The sequence below is a fragment of the Lepidochelys olivacea genome, assembly GCF_965140295.1.
Source record: "Lepidochelys olivacea isolate rLepOli2 genome assembly, chromosome: 27".
NCBI classification, from domain to species: domain Eukaryota; kingdom Metazoa; phylum Chordata; order Testudines; family Cheloniidae; genus Lepidochelys; species Lepidochelys olivacea.
Genome location: NC_140437.1, coordinates 18,191,202 through 18,212,305, shown reverse-complemented (window position 1 = coordinate 18,212,305; position 21,104 = coordinate 18,191,202). Strand labels below are relative to the sequence as shown.

Below are 21,104 nucleotides of genomic sequence, written 5' to 3'. Positions count from 1 at the left end.
CATCTTAAAACATTAGCATCAGATTATTATAATGCTACTCTATATAAAGATTAATAATTAGAGTTGTACCAGTTTACATAAACTCTAAATTTGGTCCTTCGTTTTTAAAAATAAGTATTCACTTGCATCTTATACATACATACACTGAAGTTACAGCAAACTATGCACAATGTTTATGAGTTGGATCCTCAGCTGGTGTAAATCAGTGCAGCTACACAGAAGACAATAGAGCTTTGTTCATTAAACCAGCTGGGGATCTGACCCTGTATATTCTTACTACTAAATTCCAAAGAACTCAATTATTGAGACTAATTAGCACAACTTCGGCTATCTAGACTCAGATACTAGTTCAGCCTTAATGAAACATTATTACCTCTAAATCGATCATGTCACGTGGGAAAGGCACCTCTGGGTTCTCACCGGTGTCCAGGATTGGGATGTTCGCTTTTTTAATCTCCTTCTCAACAAACCCTAAAGACAGAAAACGTTTCACGGGTAAGAATCACTATGAGAAACAAAAGCAAGAAACTGCAGCATCAGTCTCTCTGCACCTTCACATTCCCCATCACCTCACCTGACCGGCAGCTGCGTATCCCGCCCCCACAACCATCCATCCTATCTGTAGCAGAACTCCATCAGAATACAGCTCATGTGGCTGCTTTAAAAGATCCACAAGTTCTCTTCTCCACATGAAACAAATCTTTCCAAAAGTAGCCTAGCCTACTGGGAAACGAATGTTACCTTACCACTAACACAACACTTAGCTATGGCACATTATTTCAAAAGTTTAGGCTGCTTTCTTCCCTTAAAGCTAGTATAGAATTAGAGGCATGCATTAAAGTAAAGCAAGGACATACTGAGTTTCCGATCCATCTCCTCACATCTCCTGACTTCATTAACAAATTTACGCTGGAACACATTCACATCAGGGTTCAACTGCAAACAGAAACACACATTTCCTTAGGAATGTTTAAATGTGAAAGATCATGATTACTAGTTTATCAGGGTTGTGTGTGGGTTTTTGGGTGAGTGGTGGTTTGTTTTTAAAGAATGATGCAAGGAAAGTGTATAGCAGATATGATTGCTGTGTAGCATGACCCTCCTTACGGATAAGTAACAACTAGCTGGAATATATGTACTTGTGGCACAAGTGGGCACTGAGATAGCAAAGATTAATTATGACACTTGACCATATAAAACAGCAGCCAGGATCTTAATGATCTGATGCATTTTACTGACACCGGAAAGCAGCCACTTACATCACGAAACTGAACCTTCCCAAGCTCTCCTAACTCGCTGACACAACAGTATGCAGCTTCCGACTGGAGGAAAAGCTGAGCCAGGGTCATCTCCTCACTTCGGAAAAGCTCCCCCATGATGAAAGGCAAGTGTCAGTCAAACCAGGAGTGGAATTTTAACCCTAAAATAAAAAGGTTGTAGGCCTGAGAATGTACAGCAGAGTCTGAATCCCACATTCTCCCCTGTACAGGCACATTTGTGAAAGGACAATTTGTCTCCGATAGTCAGAGGAGAAAAAGTATAAAACACAGTCCCATGGAATAACCCTACACGCTGCATGCAAATATTTTGACTTAAAAATAATACAAGAGGAAGTGATGATCCTTTCATAAGATGTCTGAGAGGTCAAGTAGTTCTTCGGCACCTTCTGAAGAAGGACTATTTCATAACTTTCTAAGGAAACACCTTGGTGAATCACGACAGATCTTACTCATTGACCCCGTGGTACCAGGGAGGGGAACCCTGCCACATCACATGGTCTGCAAAGCACCATGGAGAGTTAACACACTACAGACAATTCTTTCTTCTTCAGCAACCTAAGAACTCTGCTCTTCCAGGGCTGTCTCTTTCTGCTCTAAGCCTTGTACTTCGAGTGATGCTCTCAGAGGAAAACCAACTCACGTGGTAGCTAAAGGCCGCCTACTGAAATGTCATCTTGGAAGCAGTCGACTTTCAGCTGACAGCATCCCTGAATTGGCAGGGAAGAGCTCCACCATGAAGGGAAGAGCACTGCCATCATACAACACTAGTGCAGTTCAGAAAATGCACCACACTGCATATTGCGCTATGGTGCATCCCTGCTGAGGCAGAGAACACATTCTTTTGCTCTTCTCTTCATTCAGCTGCTATATTTCCACCCTGCCCCACCTTAAAACTACAGCCTATTTGGAGGGCTGTCAAATTATCATCACAAGCAGGGTAGTGCTTCACTCAACACAGGTTTTAAAACACAAGAAATACCACACAAGAGAAGCGGGCACTATCAGTGGTCCTGAATTTTTATTAGCTCAAACTAACTGAGCCTCTGAGACCAGAATCGAAACGAATGACACTTTAGTTCAGTTCTGGCCACACTGATTTCTGACTTCACATTGCTGAGTGGAATTTAGCTGCTGGCATGACACATTCTGTCTGGGTGACCACAGGTGTTGTTTTAATTACTGTATCTATGCCCAGATGCTGTGTGAACATGCACATGCAATTAAAAATCCATCCACACGCACACTGTATTTCCATTTTGAAATCTACCGAACCATGAGCCTTGAAACCGACTGGATGGCTTGTTTGCTTCTGGGTTTATTCAAAATATACCGTTTTTAAGTGGAAAAATATCCCTTCCCACACACTTAGGCAAACCAGGATGATAAAATATGCATTCAGAGCGAAGTGAAGCGAAAACCAGACACAGCAGCACGGTGCGACCGCCCACACGACCCGGCACAGTTCGGGAGGCTACACCCTGGCGCACCCAAGAGGGAGCCCGGCAAGGCAGAGGCGGAACCAGCGGCGCCGGGCAGGTGGCCGATGCCCAGCCCGGGCACCGAGCGCGCAGCACCCTGGGGTGCAGGGGCGGGCGCTTCAGGGACAGGGACGCAGGGGCTCGGCGGAGACCAGGCCAAGGGGACAGCGACAGGCACAGGGCAATTAGCAGACCCCCCCCCAGCAGGGCACACGGGAAATGAAGGGGGGGGCAGCCTGAGGGCTGAGCTCCCCCCCAACTGGGGGCTCCCCGTGGCCTCTCCTAGAGGAGACCCCGCCCCCCAAGCGCCCTGCAGAGCGGGACGCCAGCCACCCCCACCCCCGGCTCAGCCACCAGGGGGCGCCCCCAGCCTGCCCCCCCCCTTACCTGCAGCCCCCCCCGGCCCCTGCAGCGGCCGCCGCAGCCTTACCTGCGCCGCCCCGGCCCCCTGACGTCACCGCGCACGCGAACGTCGTCCCCCCCCCCGCCGCAGCGCCGGATCACGCGAGGGCGTCTCCTAGCGACGGCCCGGCGGCCATCTTGTTCCCCTTTGGCCGGCTGGGCCCCTCCGCCCGGAAGTGCCCGGAACGGGGGGAGGGGCCGTGGCTGCGGGGGGGGGAGGGGCAGAGGGCAAGCGTCGCCCGGCCCCATGGCCCCAACACCTGACGTCACAGCATGAGCCGATGACGTCACGGCACAACCTGCTGATGTCGCCATGGAGCGCAGTGGTGTTTTGATGCACTAGGATGACGTCATGACAGAGCAGGTCGTGCCCTTCCGTGGGTTGGACTCAACTATTGCAGGGGGAGCCCTGGCCCCGCTCCCAGTGCGACACCGCGGCAGGGCCAGGCGTGAGCGCCTCACCACCTCGCACCAACGTGCGACGTCACGCCAACCTAGCGCCACCTCGCACCATCCTAGCGCCACCTCGCACCATCCTAGCACCACCTCGCACCAACGTGCAACGTCACGCCAACCTAGTGCCACCTCGCACTAACGTGCAACGTCACGCCAACCTAGCGCCACCTCGCGCCAACCTAGCGCCACCTCACACCAACCTAGCGCCTCCTCGCACCAACCTAGCGCCACGTCAGAACAACCTAGCGCCACCTCGCACCAACGTGCGACATCGCGCAAACCTAGCGCCACCTCGCACCATCCTAGCGCCACCTCGCACCAACGTGTGACATCGCGCCAACCTAGCGCCACCTCGCACCAACGTGCGACATCGCGCCAACCTAGCGCCACCTCACACCAACCTAGCGCCTCCTCGCACCAACCTAGAGCCACGTCAGAACAACCTAGCGCCACCTCGCACCATCATAGTGCCACCTCGCACCAACGTGCGACATCGCGCCAACCTAGCACCACCTCGCACCAACCTAGCACCACCTCGCACCAACGTGCAACGTCACGCCAACCTAGCACCACCTCGCGCCAATCTATCACCACCTCGCACCAACCTAGAGCCACGTCAGAACAACCTAGCGCCACCTTGCACCAACGTGCGACATCGCACCAACCTAGCGCCACCTCGCACCAACCTAGCACCACCTCGCACCAACGTGTGACATCACACCAACCCAGCACCACCTCGCACCAACGTGCGACATCACACCAACCTAGCGCCAGCTCACACCACGTGCAACGTCGCACCAACCTAGCACCACCTTGCACCAACCTAGCGCCACCTCACACCAACATACGATGTCATGCTAACCTAGCACCATGTCGCCCCATGATAGGATTTTACACCAAAATATCGTGACGTTGCATCACGAGAGGATGTCACACCAACATATCATGTTACAGCAATGTATCACCACATCACACCACAATACATCACTCCAACACATCACGTTGCACCAACATATTACCACATCACAACAACATATCTTCACAGCACCACTGCATCATGCCAAAAGCTAGTGTGTTAAGTTAGAAATGTCATAGTACTTTTAGGTTTTGTCATGTTGTCATCACGTTGTATCAGAACTCCAGTGTGTTGTTTGAAAAGTTCATGAGGAGCAGTACTCTGCAGTTCTGCACAGATATGGCACCAGATGTACATAGAGGAGAAGGAGACAGCCAGCTGGAAGAGGCATGCGTTAATGGTCAAGCAATGCTTGGCTGGCGGGACGGGCTTATGGCTAGGCTGCAGTGGAGTCTCTCACAGGTCCTGTATGGTAACATAGCTGGACCTACCCCTGCCACGTGTCTCTCCTCCTTCTCTTCTTACACCTCCTCCTCACTGTTCATGGCAGGATTCTCTGTCTCGGGCTCATCGGAGGCATCCACAGTGGCCGGCAGGTTACTGGTGGGGGTCTCTGCCAAGTATGGCATGCAATTGGTTGGAAACGTGGCAGGTCTGTGGCTCAGCACCAGACCAACTGCTGCCCTTCCTGGCCTTTTGGTATGCCCACCACAGCTCCTTCGCTTTCATGCAGCACTGCCGTGGATCCTTGTCATACCCCTTTGCCTGCATCCCCAGGCAAGCTTTTTGGAGATGTCCACTTTTCTACAACTGGTCCATAGCTGAAGAAGCTTCTTCTCTGCCACAGGCCCAGGAGATCTAACGCCTCCTGTCCACTCCAGACAGGAGCGTGGTTAGTGCGTGGGATTGGCGTCGTTGGTAGGACAGTTGCACACAACAAGGGAGAGCTGCCAGGTGTACTCACCAAGGCGGGCAATCAGGAAAAGGCATTTCAAACATACACAGGGGTTTTACAACGGGGGGGCAGGGGGGCTTCTGAGCTGCAGGTGGCCGTGCCTGCAGACGGTCGATGTAAACAAACTGTCTCGCGGCCCGCCAGCGGATTGCCATGATGGGCCGCAGGTTGCCCACCACTGCCCTAGCCCCTTTGACTGATGCAAGAATAAAACCCAGTACAGCAACTTCATACCCTCTAGGTCTGCTTCTCTTTCCACGCACAGTGATATCAAACAGGTGTCATTCTGCTGCAGTCAATGAAGCCGCACTGGTGACAGTGAGAGGACAATCAGGCTTGTTGCTTTGAATCCAAGCAATAGAGTGTGTTTCAGTGGAGACGCAATTCCACCCTGCAACAGCCAGATTAATCTCCACACAGAGATTTGCATAATGTGGAAATCTGACATACAAGAAAGCTCCCTCCAAGTAAGAGTTCATAATTTCCTCTGCTATTAGATTGTTAAATGGAAACATGATTTCCTAGGAAGGAAGCCAAGCCCCACAGATGAAATGAACTTAGTTAAAATACACTTAACTGCTAAGTACATATTCTGCTTATTGACTGTCTTTTGGTAAACATTGGCTCTTTATTCCAGTTTAAAAGTTTAAGTTTAAAGAGGGGCTTTTGCACTATGGAAAATTGGAAAATATGTCAGAGCTAATCATGGAACTGTTGACTCTTTACCTGCTTTTGTTCATTCCTTGTCATTTATGCTAATTGCCATAGAAAGTAATTGATTCCAGTGGTGCACACTTCATCCTGAAAGGTTTCAGAGTAGCAGCCGTGTTAGTCTGTCTTCGCAAAAAGAAAAGGAGGCCTTGTGGCACCTTAGAGACTAACAAATTTATCTGAGCATAAACTTTTGTGAGCTACAGCTCACTTCATCGGATGCATCCGATGAAGTGAGCTGTAGCTCAGGAAAGCTTATGCTCAAATAAATGTGTTAGTCTCTAAGGTGCCACAAGTCCTCCTTTTCTTTCTACTTCATCCTGAAGCAATTCACAAAATATGCACAGCACTACTTATATGCAGCCACTCTGGGGAGGAAAGCACGAGTTGCCACACTCTGCAGCAGTAGGGGTAGAAAGGAGTATAGGCAGCTGTGGGGAAGTCAAACATTACTTGAGTCCGGAAAGAGGTGGAACTCAATAGACATTGTGGAGGGACACATCATCTCCTCAAAGCCGCTTTCCTGACCCCCGGAAGATATACTGGAGCAAACTCCAGCTTCTCTAGTTAGAGTTCAGTGCCCAGATACCAGATCAGTCCTTCCCTGTTATCCTGTGCTTGTAGCTGACTCTGTATGAAGGGGAGCCTTGGGTATATTGTAGCCCCTTGTTTTGCCTCAGGTTCAACCCTGTACGGTGCAGCGTCTCCACTTCTAATTTTTTAGCAATACCTCTCCTGAAATCGCCTGACAGGGTTGTGCACAGCAAAGCGGAACTGTACATCTAGACTGTTCTAGACTGTTCTCAATGGTAGCAGATGACAGAACGAGGAGTAATGGTCTCAAGTTGCAGTGGGGGAGGTTTAGATTGGATATTAGGAAAAACTTTTTCACTAAGAGGGTGGTGAAACACTGGAATGCGTTACCTAGGGAGGTGGTAGAATCTCCTTCCTTAGAGGTTTTTAAGGTCAGGCTTGACAAAGCCCTGGCTGGGATGATTTAACTGGGAATTGGTCCTGCTTTGAGCAGGGGGTTGGACTAGATGACCTTCAGGGGTCCCTTCCAACCCTGATATTCTATGATTCTATGATCTCCCCAGGCAGCCTGTCAAGGTGCCGAGCTCTGTGTCGGGGAGACAAATTATACTCTTATTAATTATTATTTAAATGATGGTAGTGCCTAGGAGCCCTAGGCATGGCCCGGGACCCCAGCGTACTAAGAGTTGCACAAACAGAACAAAAAGCTGATTCCTGCCCCAAAGAGCTGCCGATCTACGTGTGAAACAAGAGACAACAAATGGCTGCACAAGGAAACAATGAGATAATATTGGTCAGCATGATAGGCTGTGGTCTCAGCCCACCAGCAACCTAACCTAATCAATACAGCACGTGATGAGACTGGGGGCTTCGTTTGATAGAAAAGGCAGAAGCATTACAATGGCAAGACTCTAGTTTTCATTTTTATTGAGGTATCTGACATAATCCCTCCAATTGCCCTGGGAAGATGGAGAGAGCTGGGAGAATTGAATACTATAATGGACCAACTTGCTATTGAAATGCACCACGCTGATGGCAGCCCAGGAGACAGGACTGCATGTTTCCATGCAACAGAGACACGAGCAGCTGCAGAAGTCCGTGTCCCTTCCACCCCCAGTTACTGCCTGCCAATTTACCTCCCCACTTAATCCAGAGGCTCTCCTGGGGAGGAAAGGGTAATTTATTCTCCACTGTCCACTCAGTCCTTAGCCTCGTTACTTCAGCTACCAAAAAGAGGGGCAAATGAGCCAACTGCAATTGTTTTTTTTGTGCGGCCACTTGTCTTGTACAAAGAAGACACCAATGCTATAAAATTAACAGTGGGCTATAGAGAGAATCGGTCAAATCCAGTGAGAGGTGGAAACTTCAAAGAACAAATTACATTCAGGTCCATAAGGGGAAGACTCAGGTTGCCACCTACTGGGCCATCCAGGTACGTCCCTCTGAGAGGAAGTGGGACATACCTGTGTTCCAGGCAGCCATTCATCACATTTCAGCTCATCAGGGCGTGACAGCTCTGTGCAGAGCGAGTTTAGAACAGCTCACTTAGCCTGTTCTAGAAAACAGCCAGACCAAAAATATAGACCTGTACCTTTATCTTCTTGAGAGCCTTCCACCCAGCTTTACCAGTTAAACCCGCCTTGAGTTCAGAATTGTTATTCCCTTATTACAGACAGGAAAACTGAGGCACAGAGAGGAGAAGTCACTTGGCCAAAGTCACGCCGTGAATTAATAGCAGGACTAGAGAGAGAACAAAGCTCTGCTGACTTCCAGTGCTGTGTGTTCGCCACCACACCAAGCATCCTAGAGAGCAGCTCTGCTCTGAAATGGATCTCATGTGAATAACAACTGCAGAGCCACAGTGTGTTGGGGCCGAAATTAATTGTGTGTGTCTGAGTGCGTGTGCATGGAGCACGGGCTCATCAGCTGCAAACACTGGAAATGGGGGGGGGTTAATCCTCAGGGGGGAAAAGCCAATGCTCTGAGAAACGCCAGTGTATAACAAATTACACTATTGTTAACCTGTGACATAAAAAGTGTGTTGTGGGCTTCAGATGGGGCACCCAAATCTAAATCAATACCCTGGTGTGGGTCCAGCACTGTTAACAAGCAAGTCTGTCACATGACTGGGAGCATGGGGGCAGGGAAGTGCTGACAGTTGCCGGAGATATCCTTGTGGATGGCGGGGTCCCCAGCTTGTACATGATGTAGCAGCCAAGACTGTCCTAAAGTGGGTTCGAGATCAACTGCCTGGAACACTGTAAGGGGCCCGTCTTGTTTGCCAACCTGTGGCCAGATACAGGGCTGACCCCCAGCTGCAGGATCCCCTCTCCTGTGATGAGAGAAGCTGAGAGCGTGTCCCGATAGTCCAAGACCCTTGGTGAGACTCCAGCTGTGACCCTCGAGGTCTGGCAGCAGCTCTTCCAGCTGAGCCTAAAACCAGCTCCTCCTGGCCAAGCACTTGGGTTGTTGCTGTTGGGGGTTGCTTCCCTTTGGCTGAGCCAGCAGGACCAATGGTGAGCTGGTCTCAGCTGGGAGTCATCCATGTACATCTGAAGCCTTCCTCCTTCGCATCAGCCTCTTGGCCGGTAGCGGGCATGCTTCAACCCCTGTTCTCAAACATTCTACCCCAGCGATCTTGCAGATGATCCTATGGCCATAAACAAAAGCCAAGGCAATAAACAGGCCTGTGAACCGTTTTCGATTACTATTTAACTCGAAAGCTCCTCAGGACAGGGGCTGCTCCTCCTCTGTCTTCAGCCCAGCAATGAGCATGATACCTGCGTGATGTAATTCATCATTACCACTAGTAATCAGCAGTGTGGAATGCACTATCTTCCCTTTGGGCAGTGCTTTCGGCACGTGTACCCTGGCGTGTGCTGAGAGCCTGTGCTACGCTTAGAAAGCTAGTAACTCGAGCCCGTTGATGAATAGGGGCCTGCAGAGCTGAGCTGGGTGCTCTCCAGTGGGAGTGCCTGGCCATATATCTGCATGCTCTTGGGTTTAGATTTACTCCTTTTATTTAAATCTGCATACAGAAACGAGCACAAACACAGAAGTGACATGTCAACACCAATCTCACATATGCACTTGCATGTGTGCCCCCCCACATGTATGTAAATATACATAGACAGGTGTGTGCAATTATGTCTCATGAATGATCCAAAGGGACATGCCACAGCTAGTCAATAGGGAGTATAAGCCTCTCTTTAAAATATCGACAACCTGCCTGACACAGACCTGCAAAGCAATACTAACGGGAGGCAGAGGGGTTTGAATGTTCCAGCTGAGTTTCTGTCCTTCTATGTGCAGTTGTTTCAGCCGTCCTTTCATGTACACAGCTGTGCCCAGAAGGGGCTTGTTTCTGTCTAGCAGCTTCCCAGGCAGCTTCCAGCAGAGTTTTGTTTTTTCCTCTCGCCCAGATTCCTTGCAGTTTTGCACAGAATGCCTTTGAACGTATGGCACAGAAGAGGCTGTTGGGAGCTCTGGAGCTTCACATTCCTCCGTGAGCCGTGCCTGGGCTCGCATGCGAAAGCCATCGCCTCCCCTCCACTCGAACTATTTTAATCATTTCAAAAAGGGTGGGTCATCAGGCATTTGGCAGTGGCTCCTTTTATATAGCTAAGGTGGAGTCAGCCAATGGCCTGCAAGCCTGGAAAATTTTGCAGGGCAGTTTCCCTGGACAGCTCTGCAGAGCTGTGCCATTTGAATTTAAGCTCGCACACAACACACACACACACACACACAGCCACGCACTGTGCTCTCCATTTCTGGCTTGCCTCCCAGCACAGAGTTGAGCTAGAGCTCGGGTTAAGTTTTTTCTTCTCACTCTGCTCCCTGCAGCGACAGCTTCTCCAGGCTCTGCTAGTCGGGACTCCCAAGCAAGCATGGCGGACACCCCTTTGCAAATTATTGAGCAGCCCGCTCCTTCCGAGACCTCTGAGGAGCAAGCAGCTGAGGAGCCGATTAAATCAGACCAGATCAATGGCGTGATGGTGCTCACCCTTCTGGACAAGATCATCGGGGCAGTGGATCAGATCCAGCTGACCCAGACGCAGCTGGAGGAGAGGCAACAAGAGATGGATAGCGCAGTGGCCAGCATCCAGGGGGAACTGACCAAGCTCACCAAAGCACACACCACTACCAGCAACACCGTGAACAAGATGCTGGAGAAAGTACGCAAGGTGAGCGTCAATGTGAAAACCGTCCGGCAGAACCTGGAGAAGCAAGCCGGGCAGATCAAGAAGCTGGAGGCCAACGAGGCGGAGCTGTTGAAGCGAAGGAACTTCAAAGTCATGATCTACCAGGTAAGGAGATGTCCTGCAGCTCCTCAGGCACCGTCAGTGAGTGTTTTCAGTGTTAACCGCACCACCGTCCTGGGTTAGAAGGACGGCACGTTGCCTCACATGTCTCCTCTAGACTCATCCAGTGTTGACGTGCGCCATAAATAGGGCCTTCCGAATCTAACAGTACTGATTTCTTCATAAGGCAGAAGGTTTAATGTAATAATTTATTGCACTTAAAAAAACGAGTACAGGAAATTTCATAAAAGATGCTGAGACTGGCCCCAAGCACCCCACTGCAAAAGGCCAGCAGAATTTGGTTACCTAGCAGAGACTGCTGTTTAACCAAAGGAGGAACAAAAGTGTACTAGGAACTGGAGAGAGGTATTTTAAATCAGTTATTTCAGACAGAGGATTTACTGTGAGGGATGAAGTCCTTAGTGCGACAAGAAGCCGTGATGCTAGCTCAGGTTTATAATGTGCATCCTACAGCAATAACATGGAACAATAACTCCAGAGTCATGTTTAACCTCACTCTTACAGGGGACATAGTGGAAACAAACAGAAAATACGGTCCGGTCCATTGAATTCATTAGCACACCGTTTCCCCGGGATCTGCCTTTGCCACATTGCTTGTAAAATTAAATATGATCCAGTGTATGTTACAGATTCCTTCATCTACAGCCTGCAGGTCTTGGGCATTCCAGTCACTCAGTTTCAGCGACAGGGGCTTCACTCTGCTGGAGGCTCAGCACTCCCACTAGGAGCTGGACTTGCCTTTAATCTTTTAATACCAAACAGGCAAACAAAGCAAAACAAATGCAGCCACAGGCTTCCGCCTCCCCTTCCGCTGCCTGTCTGGGTTTAGCTTCACTTTGCAGAGCAGACCCCCCCAGAGGGGAAAGCTGGAGAAAAACCGAATGGGCCAGTTAATGAGATGAGGATAGTTCGAAGCATCCGGGTTAATAATAGACTGTGTGAGGGATAAATAGAAAAACATCCAGTGCAGCTCACAGGGAAAAGGGGGAAGAAAAACCCCACAAAATGCACAGCACCTTTCTCTAGCGTAGTGGGAAAGGAGATCTAGTCAGGCCAGACTGTGGAATCTAGCAAGTGGCAGGACTGATATAGTTCTCTGATTCACAGCTTAAGCATTTATAGTTCTATCATGGAGGCTGAAACACTCACATATATTAGGAGCACGTCAGCCACCTAAACAGATTTATAAATACATTGATCGGAAGCTCTGGGGACTGGGCCTGCACAGAGGACTAGAGCCAGCTGTGGAAAATGGAGACACCTAAACAAACCAACAGCGGTGGAAACAACCCCTGGGAAGGGAGCGAAAGGGGAGGCTCAGGCAGAACATCCCCGGCAGGTATTTCAAAGTGGTAGGGAAATGGCCAGGTCCTGGTTCCCGGCGGACTGGCACTGTGAGAGCCTGCTCTTTATTGTGTGCTGTTGGTCGTGAGCATTGGAGAGTCCGTGTGCAAAATAAACAAATCATCGGTCTCCCCTTTCCTGTGGGACAAAACTTTCGTACAGGACCCGATCCTGCTTCCACTGCCGGCAAAACTCGCATTGATTTCAATGGGCGCAGGCTCGGCCCCTGAGTTAGAATCAGCTGAGAAAGGCCCTGAGGTGAGATTTTCTGTGGTTCAAAGTTGTTTTGTAGAAAAAGGGGAGAAGGTTTTGAAATCCAGACTGAATTATCCTGTGTGGATTTCAGAGTGAGACCCCCCTGAGCATTAAAGCCCGAGGGAGACACTCAAGGGCTGCTTCATGGAAAACACAGCCATGCATGGACTTACGAAAGCCAGGCAGGGCCTTTCACCACATAGCAGAGCTGGTACAACTCTGTCCCCATGCCCAGAGGAAGCCGCAAGAGTAAGTGAGTGAAGGAGGTCTTGGGGCAAGGGTGCGGCCTTGTGCCCAAACACCACTGCGCGAATGGAGCTCCTTTGTGGAGGAGAAGCCAGGCACAGTGTCCTGATCTGAAGCATGGACTGGAGACCGAAATCCAGGAGAGTCCCTGACTTGCAGTGGCTGAGAGCTAGGATGGGATGGGCAGCAGTAATAAGTATGTATTAACTCAACAAAGATGCCCCTCTCTATTCCTCCACCGCTGTGTTAGCTAAGTCAAAGATGATCCTCTACAACGAGCATTCTGACTGCTACTAACAGATCACAGGGAACCCCATGGAAGGGTTGGGTGTATTTTTCCAGTCCACTTTCCCCTGCATACAATGGAAAAATAGCTTTGCAGTCAAGAGAGAAATTTTCACACTGGTGTCAGCCCTTACTGTCTTTCTGGATGCTTCTGCTGTCCCGTGGGGCTAGCTCTGAGCCATTCGCAAGGCAAGAACTATTGTTGTTTCACACAGGGACTGATTGGTTGTTAAGGAGCATCATTATTCTGTGCTTTGCCCTGCACTAATCATGTATCATCCACTGGGCAGTAACCGGGGCTGTGTGGTGCTGAAGCTGTGGTTAACGGGCAGTGTTAACAACATATAGGAATGTCTCTCGTTCGTGTACTTGGAAAGTTTGCTCCAGAAATGTGGGGAGAGACGATCTTGGGCTGGTTTCGGCTGGGCAGGTTTCTGTTTTAGGAGGTTGTGTTGCTGTGTAATTACCCATGTATGGGGCTGAAGGTCTTCAGCAGGCTGCTTGCATGAAGGAGACTGTATATTTAGGGTCCAATCCTGTTTACTCCTTTAAGTAGCCCTATCAAAGTCAGTGGTTCTACTCCTTTGAGTAAAGGGAGTGGGATTTGGCCCAGGGTGTGTGCTTGGCATGCCAGGGTTAACACTTTTAGTAAATAAATAAAAGGATGAATGAGCATCTCGGTATCTCAGCTCCAGAGGCATTTCTAACAAATCATGGAGCAGATTCTGCCCCTTCCCCTGTGTGGAGACATGCCGTTCTTGTCAGGAGCCCTGTGGATTCTAGTGGGTTTACTCATGGACTAGGTACTTCTTCGGCTATTTAGTAACAATTATTGTGTATTATTTGCTAAGTGCCAACAATGTGTAAAACACAAACATCCCGATGATAATCCCTGTCCTGGGGAGTTGACAATGGGGAAACTCTCTCCCAAGCCTGGCTGTAGAAAACCAGTAGCAAACAGTTCCAAAACAGTCCCCTAGTTCTACAACTCATGCTCAGCGCTTTCCAGACTGAACACTCAACGGAGGGTCAGTCTAGACGCTGCCTTGGCTAGTTTTGTTCTTCTCGTGTCTATGAACAATTCCAATATCAGCCTTTAATTGCATTTGTGCTTTAAGAAACTGTGATGAACTTGCCTACTCCCTTGTGACTTCAGTAGCCAGGGGAAAGATTTCGGAGTTTGTTTTATTGTGGGGGGCAAATGTGCTTAATACACCTGCAGGATTAGCCGAGAGGAGGAATGGCCTCTTTCCAGGGGGGATTGCCAAGCAGGGAAGGGGCTGCTCCCCAGGTGGATTTAGTATGGAAGGATGCTGTGCCTTGGAGAAGCAAAAGGACAAAGACGAGAAGTCTGTTTTAATAGGTGAAGGATGCCTGGTTGGCTCTTCCAGTGCATTTCGAGAAGTTATGGAAGGAATGACACTCAGGGTGCAAGCGAGATCCCTGGGACTGCTTGTTGGGGGAGGTCAGACTAAATGCAAGCGCCCTACTTCGGTATTTTACGTATCGTAGGAGCACAGAGAAAATCCAAGTGGGTTCCTCCGTGTCTTGGCAGCTGAATTTTGGTCTGGAGAGTTGAGCATCAAGTACGTCTGTCTTGTCTGCCTCAAAACTAGGGAGACAACGGGCAGTACTAAAAAGCAGCCACACCCAGGAGGATATGTACAGTGACTTTGATGGGAGTTGAATCAGGCCCCAAGAGCAATGTGAAAAAAAGCCAGCCCCGAATGAAGCCGCCCAGGAGAAGACATGATTCTTTGCCAAAGAGCCGTGTGGACAGAGCGTTAACCTCCGTGTCACAGAGGGGAACGTTCATGCCCAAGAAGCTGGAGGGCAGAGGGTTGGGCCCTTATTTGCTGCTCATATCCCCAGAGCTGTTGTTAGTGCATCCTCTCCGCTGCATCCTTCCCCCCAGGCCATCTGGAAGGGCAGCTCGGGGTCAGAGTTAGGTGAACCAGTCTTGTACCCAGTTGCCTCATCCAAAAACTCCTGAATGTTGCGGGGGTGGGAAATCGGGGGCTGGATTCATTTGGGGCCCATCCCTACAACAACGGGAGTCCTAATCCACTTATAAACACAACTCACCTGGCACAGGACAGCTGGAGAACCGCAAGTAGCTACAGTTCCACTAACGCGCCTCGTTCCTCCAAACATTCGACAAGCGAATTCATCCTTCAGAATGACACGGACCTGCTTTTTGTAGGGTCAGATTTTGAAAAGCGCAGACCCCAGCACCCAACTCTGCCCACGTACCTAGCCCATGCTGCACGGTGCCCCCTTTGTCTGAGTTAGGGGGCTCAGGGATGGGGGAAGCAGGGACCCAACACTGATAGATGCAGACCCCGCCCCCCCAAATGGATGCTTTCAATGGACATTCTGGCCACACGGGCATGGTGGGGACTATTTTTCAAAGCTTTCGGCAGTGCCGGGGAGGCGTCTGGCCCGTTCCTGCGTGTGCAGGGTCTGGTCTGTTATACTGGGGAGGGCAATTGTTTGGGAGGCCCCCGCAGAACTTTGTCTGCCTTGCCAATGAATCTGAACAGCCGCTCCAAGCCCATCAAGGGGCTGAGCCGCCCCGAAAAAGGCCAGGTGGCCACGGGCTGGAAAAGAAATGTGTAGGGTAGGTGGGGCTGTGTGAGGAGTATAAATAGCACAGTTTGGCGGCTGTGCCTCCAGTGGGCCTTATAGGGCTCCAAGCGGCCAAACGCCCGCAGCAGGGAGGGGCGGACTCCCTGCGAACCACGTCTCGCTGTGGTGGGTCTGGAAGCTGGACCCAAAGCGGCCATTACGGGGCTCGTGCTCTGCGAAGGACCGTGTGAAAAGGAGCCCAAGTGTGTGTATGTGGGGGGAGGAGAATGCACCGATCACACCGGGGTGGGAAACGGAGCAGAAAGCAGGGCAGAGTGGGAGCCAAACCCCCAAAGAGAGAACACGAAGCGCAGCCCGGGCAGAGGAGAAGGAGCACCCGTTCTGCCCAGCTGAGCCGCAAGGTGTCGTCCCCTTCTGCCCCGAGCTCGGACTCAGGGGTTTAATGACAAGAAAAGACTTCGGAACGCCAAGGAGATTTGCAAACTCAAAACGAGCTTGCAAGGGGCACAAGCCCGGGGACCCCACAGAGTTTGCCCAGCTGCAAGCTTGGAGGGTGAAGAGCAGGGTCCCAGTGCAGGAGATTGGCAGGAGCACTAGGTGCTGCATTTATGCCTTTCTTACAAGGCTGCACATTGTGGCCAAGAAACTCAGTGTTTGCGACTGGGGACCCGGGCTGGAGCTAGGAGCACTGGTGTATGTGGCATGAGCATTTCCTGGGGCCCGCTGGAGGGACAGTCCTTCCCCACCCATTGTTTTTGGTATTTCTTTTTATCGCCATACATAACAAAGCAATGACTCCGTGCTGCCCTGGATCCACTCACACGCAGCTCCCCGACAGCCCTGGGGGTTCTGCACACAGCCTCAGGGCCGTGTATTAGGGTTGCGAGTTGTCCCCAGAGTCCCAGGATAATCTCTGTTTCCAAGGGCGTGTCCCATGTTGCAGGAGACTGATTTCTGGGGCTGTTAAGAGCCCTGGTTTTACTGCACAGCACCTTGCTGGGCTGTAATGGTGTATAGCAATGGGAGGACACATCAGCATAACCGGGTCATGCAGCTTCCCAGCACAAGACAACTTCCCTGCAGGAGAAATCCAAATTCCCTGTACAGCGAAGTTGAATGCCAGGCCTGACTGATTGCAGCACTGCAGTGTTTGGTCGGATGCCCCACTTGAAGTGAGTTCTCCTGCATCAAGAACATCTCGGCCCCAGAATGGGATTCAGTTTTGAGATACGCCTTGGAATGGGATTTGGCATGAGCGATCCTGCTCCGGCCGCGTACAGGGGCCTTGGAATGGGCAGGATGATTATTTAAACTCTCTGTACAAATAAGATTCAGGCCTGTTCTACACTTAACGTTTAGGTCGCTATTGCTACGGTGCCCAGGGCTGTGAAGACCCCATGCCCCAGCGTGCTGCGGCTATGCGAACCCCCGTGGTGGGGCTGCAGCCAGGTGGATGGGAATGATGCTGTTGACTTAACTCCCCTGGCCCGGGGAGGTGGCATTCGTACAGCGACGGAAAAACCCTTTCCATCCCTGTCGGCTGTGTCCGCACTGTGGGGTTGTGCTGGACCTGCACCTCTGCCGTTTGCACGGCCTGTGGTCGGGACGCTTTCCATGGTGTCATTATTCCTGCGGACTGCTCCCGAGAGGAGGCAGCTACCTGGTCCGAAAAGTCTCTAGCACGACCCTGCGGTTCAGCGTTAACGCTGACCTGAATGTTACCCCTCCCAGCGTGCTCACGCCCCCGGAACACTTGCCTCTTTCTGCAAAGGAAAAACGAGTTTCAAAGAAACCCTTGTGAGTCAGAGGCCTTTACAGTCGTGCTGTGCGCATGCAGCTTGCCTTACAGCCCCTGGGGGTGACAGTGTCTCTGAAAAGGGCCTCAACATTGATTAGCATCAGGCTAGACTGAGTGGTTTGGGTAAAATGAGAGCCAGCCTAGCGTTTGCTCAGTTTTCAGCCCCGAATCTAGGCTTTCCCATTGCTGAGATATATATATATGTGTGTGTGTGTGTGTGTGTGTTCTGGTTGCACAAGCATGTACGTATTGTGCATGTGCTGTTCTGCATGTGTATTTGAATGTTGAATATAATATCAGACATCTGTGTACTAAGCATCAAAGGATTAGCAAGACAGGGGGTGCTACGCAGAATCAGACCCCCCATTAAAAACCTGCGTTTCTGTCTATAGATGCCTGAATTGGTGAGGCCATAAACAGTCCCTCCGTATCGTGTTTTCTATAAGCTAGGGCTCGTCCTTTGTCAGAGTTATGCCACTAGCCACATAGGAGTTAGGAGAGGGGGCAAACAAGGGATTCGCTTTAACTAACATTAGTCAGTAAAATGTTACACACGGCCCCTCTGGGGCGAGGCCCTGAGTGTCATCACCAAAATATGCAATGGTCTCAAGAGGTTAATTTGGGCTAAGTGTTTTCTTTCCCTGTTTGGATAAGAAAGCCCCAGCCTGACTGATAAGATCGCTGCTTTCCTCTTTGATGTGAGAGCAGCGGTGGAGAACAGCTCTCCAGCACAGCTGCACAGGGAGGGGTGCCCTGGAGAAGGTTGTTTTCCATGCACTGGTTTGATTTTACTTGTCCCACCCCATAGCTCACATTAACATGTGGTTTGAATGGATAAAATCCACCCCCCCCCCGTCCTTTCCTTTCCCAGTGCCTGTGTCCCAGGCAGGAATTCAGAGGGCGATTCAGGGAACCAGCTGGTCACCCCCGGCTACTCCAAGTAGAAATGCAAACAGTCCATGTGAGACATGGGAAGACAAGCATACAAGTTAACCCGCTGCGGTGGGGAGCCCACTTCTGATGCAGGATACTGCGAGACCCTGGGTGACTTGTAGCAGCTTGGCCAGAGGAAGGGGGCTCACAGCTGAGACCAGCTCAGAGGACTTGCTCATTGCTATGCAATTCAGCGGGGCATCCCCCTCCTCTAGCCCAGCCGCTCAGGGGGACAGTGGTGATGTGGCCTGGGCTCAGAGTCATCTCCGTCTAATCTCTAAGCTCACTCACATGCCTCCCTTTTCAGAGCATTAGCAATACCCTGCGAAGCCCAGATAGCATCTGATCCACTCTCACGCTGCTGGACCCAGTGGAAGTTCATTGGTTTCACACAGTAAGTTTGGCTGAGTCGGGTTCTCCACTGGCCCCCAGGACTGTGCTGTTCCCAGTGTGTCCATGGTCCCACACACTCCTCACTCCAGGCTTTTGCAGAGAAGGACCGTCTGGGCCCCTAGCAGCTACATTCATACATCAACATGCGGGGTTTTCACCAGGCAAAATCCCAGTAAATGCCTGATCCAGTGATGAGCTTGGTTTGTGACAACGGGGGACCAGAGCAATCCCACGGGAACTGGGACACGTCCCGAGACCCCTCAGACCCAGCATACTCTCGAGGACAAGCCGTTAGCTCAGGGTTTTCATACTATCTTTAAGAGCAATAATGAGGAGTATTAAATGCAAAGTCGCGGTTAAAACGCCGCACACGAACTCTGCAGACTGAAGTCCAGGAACCAAAAGCTCGCACTGCTCTGTTCTGCGCCTTTGGCTTCATTGCTGAAGTACAGGAGCTCGGTCAGCGGGATGGCCGCGGAGTCTCTAAACGAGTCCTGCTTCCACTCTGACCCTCCTGCCTTTGGCCAGAGAACCCTCGAAGTGAGAGATGGAAAAAGCGCCATTAGGTCATGTCTGACCCATCCGCTGGGAGCCAGGGCAGGCTGGCCACTCAGACTACTGTCGGTTTCACTCAGACCCTCAGGGACGCAATTCCACAGCAGTGCACAGAGAATTCAGCTGCATGATTCCCATCCACGGCAAAGGGCACAAGGCTGCCAGCCTCCATGCACAAGGAGCTTGTACCACTCCCTGCAGGGCCGTTCATTAGCCGAGTCTCAGGCTAGTCACCCACAGCAGAGCGTGGCCCCAGAACAAGGGGATTACTTAGCACCCAAGACATTTCCTTGGTGCACGCTGTCAGTTCTTCCGCCCAGAGCCTCTTCTGAAGTGTGGCTCTTGCTGGGCCCCGATGCACCAAAGTTTCACGGCTCAGCTCTGAGTTATGAGCTGCCAGTGTCAGGGCAGTTTGTTTTGCTGAAGTGCTTTTGTATTCTACGGACATGCTGAGCTGTGGAGTGCCCAACTCTCCCCGTGCAAAGAGGAAAACAAAAGGCCCCGAATAAAAAGAAATGTGAGATGGCTAGTGAACCTCAAGCCAAAGGGGTGAGTCACTTTCAGCTCACCCTCTGGATCTCTTAGGCATCTCTCATGTGCCCAACCCATAGTAGCTAAGCAGGAAAGGTCTGCCCTGTGCAATGCCAATGAAGTCACTGCACCAGAGGGGGTAACTGAGGGCAGAATTTGGCCCCTGTGACTCACCAGGCCAGGCAGCCAGCCGGTTTGTTCTCATTTCCAGGGCTTCTCTGTCCAATACACAAGGCCCGATTCCGCTGATGTTAATGGGGGTTTGAAGTGGATTGAAAGGAAATTCTAGCACAAGATCACAGGTCAAACTCCCTGCTGGCATGCCCCAGGTTTCAGTTTGGTCCCATTGTCTTTATTTAAATAAGGAACACAAATCCGTGCAAATGCACCCCTGTGGTATAAATATGGCCATGGCCAACCCAGAGCCTCAAGCAGCCCTGTACGCGCTCAGCACGGTTAGTCCTGTTGAACTGCACAGCACCTCGCTATTGTCTTCTTGACTACACAGTAAATTCCACAGGTTAAAAGAATTCCTGAGCCCCCATCTGGCTGCATTCTAGGATGAAGCCCAGAGCCAGAGGGGAGAGCTGTTGACTGGAGAAAGACAATCCAACTAAACATTTCCAATAAAACGCCCCTGGATGTTTAGTCTGCACCTTCCGGATGCTGCTGCTAATGTCAATTAATGCCAGTCACTGATCTCCCTGCGTAGCATCTGCAGTGCAATCTCTGTCTTTGTAAGTCTGCTGTTCAGAAATAGCCCCGAGGGTCATTAATCAGACATGGCAGGGTAGCCGGGAGGGCAGTTCTGAGAGTCGAACTAGATACACAAACAGGCTGATAATGGGATTAAAACATTCTTTCTGTCAGAGAAAAAAAAAGTGATTTTCCCCCTTGCAATCTGCTTACTTACCCATTTCCTAGGGACCTGCCTTTCATCTTCTTGTTCTTCCAAACGTAGCTTCACTGTTTATATTCAGCCTCACCCCTTGCCAGGTTCCCGTGCTCTTCTTCATCAGGTCCAGATTAGCACCAGTACATTTCACAGGGGGTTTAAAGCACCAATCTCCTTGTTCCCATCAGCCTATTAAAGAGGGAAACAGCTTTTAAGGGCACAGTTCCCAGGACAGGGAGAAGCTAGAAACCTTTGGGAGACTCCCAGTCTCAATGAGAGTTTCAGA

At 50.7% G+C, this 21,104-nt stretch overlaps 2 protein-coding genes across 6 annotated transcripts in view; one reads left to right on the top strand and one right to left on the bottom strand.

The window, feature by feature from the left end:
- The window catches only part of ATP6V0A1 (ATPase H+ transporting V0 subunit a1), a 47,619-nt gene extending 44,324 nt beyond the window's left edge, over window positions 1-3,295 (bottom strand). For 4 of the 5 annotated variants that reach the window (XM_084615798.1, XM_084615800.1, XM_084615801.1 and 1 more), the window contains exons 1-4: window positions 3,189-3,295; window positions 1,260-1,420; window positions 858-936; window positions 374-471 (exon numbers count right to left, since the gene is read on the bottom strand). In XM_084615798.1, coding sequence (XP_084471924.1) covers window positions 374-471; window positions 858-936; window positions 1,260-1,376 — 294 coding nt within the window. In that variant the 5' untranslated portion in view covers window positions 1,377-1,420; window positions 3,189-3,295. Of the gene's footprint in view, window positions 1-373; window positions 472-857; window positions 937-1,259; window positions 1,421-3,145 lie in introns of all 5 variants that reach the window. The other variant, XM_084615799.1, reaches the window with a different exon arrangement.
- Window positions 3,296-10,288: 6,993 nt separating this feature from the next.
- Window positions 10,289-21,104, top strand: part of CAVIN1 (caveolae associated protein 1) — a 30,559-nt gene continuing 19,743 nt past the window's right edge. The window contains exon 1 of the mRNA XM_084615829.1: window positions 10,289-10,979. Coding sequence (XP_084471955.1) covers window positions 10,560-10,979 — 420 coding nt within the window. The 5' untranslated portion in view covers window positions 10,289-10,559. The remainder of the gene's footprint in view (window positions 10,980-21,104) is intronic.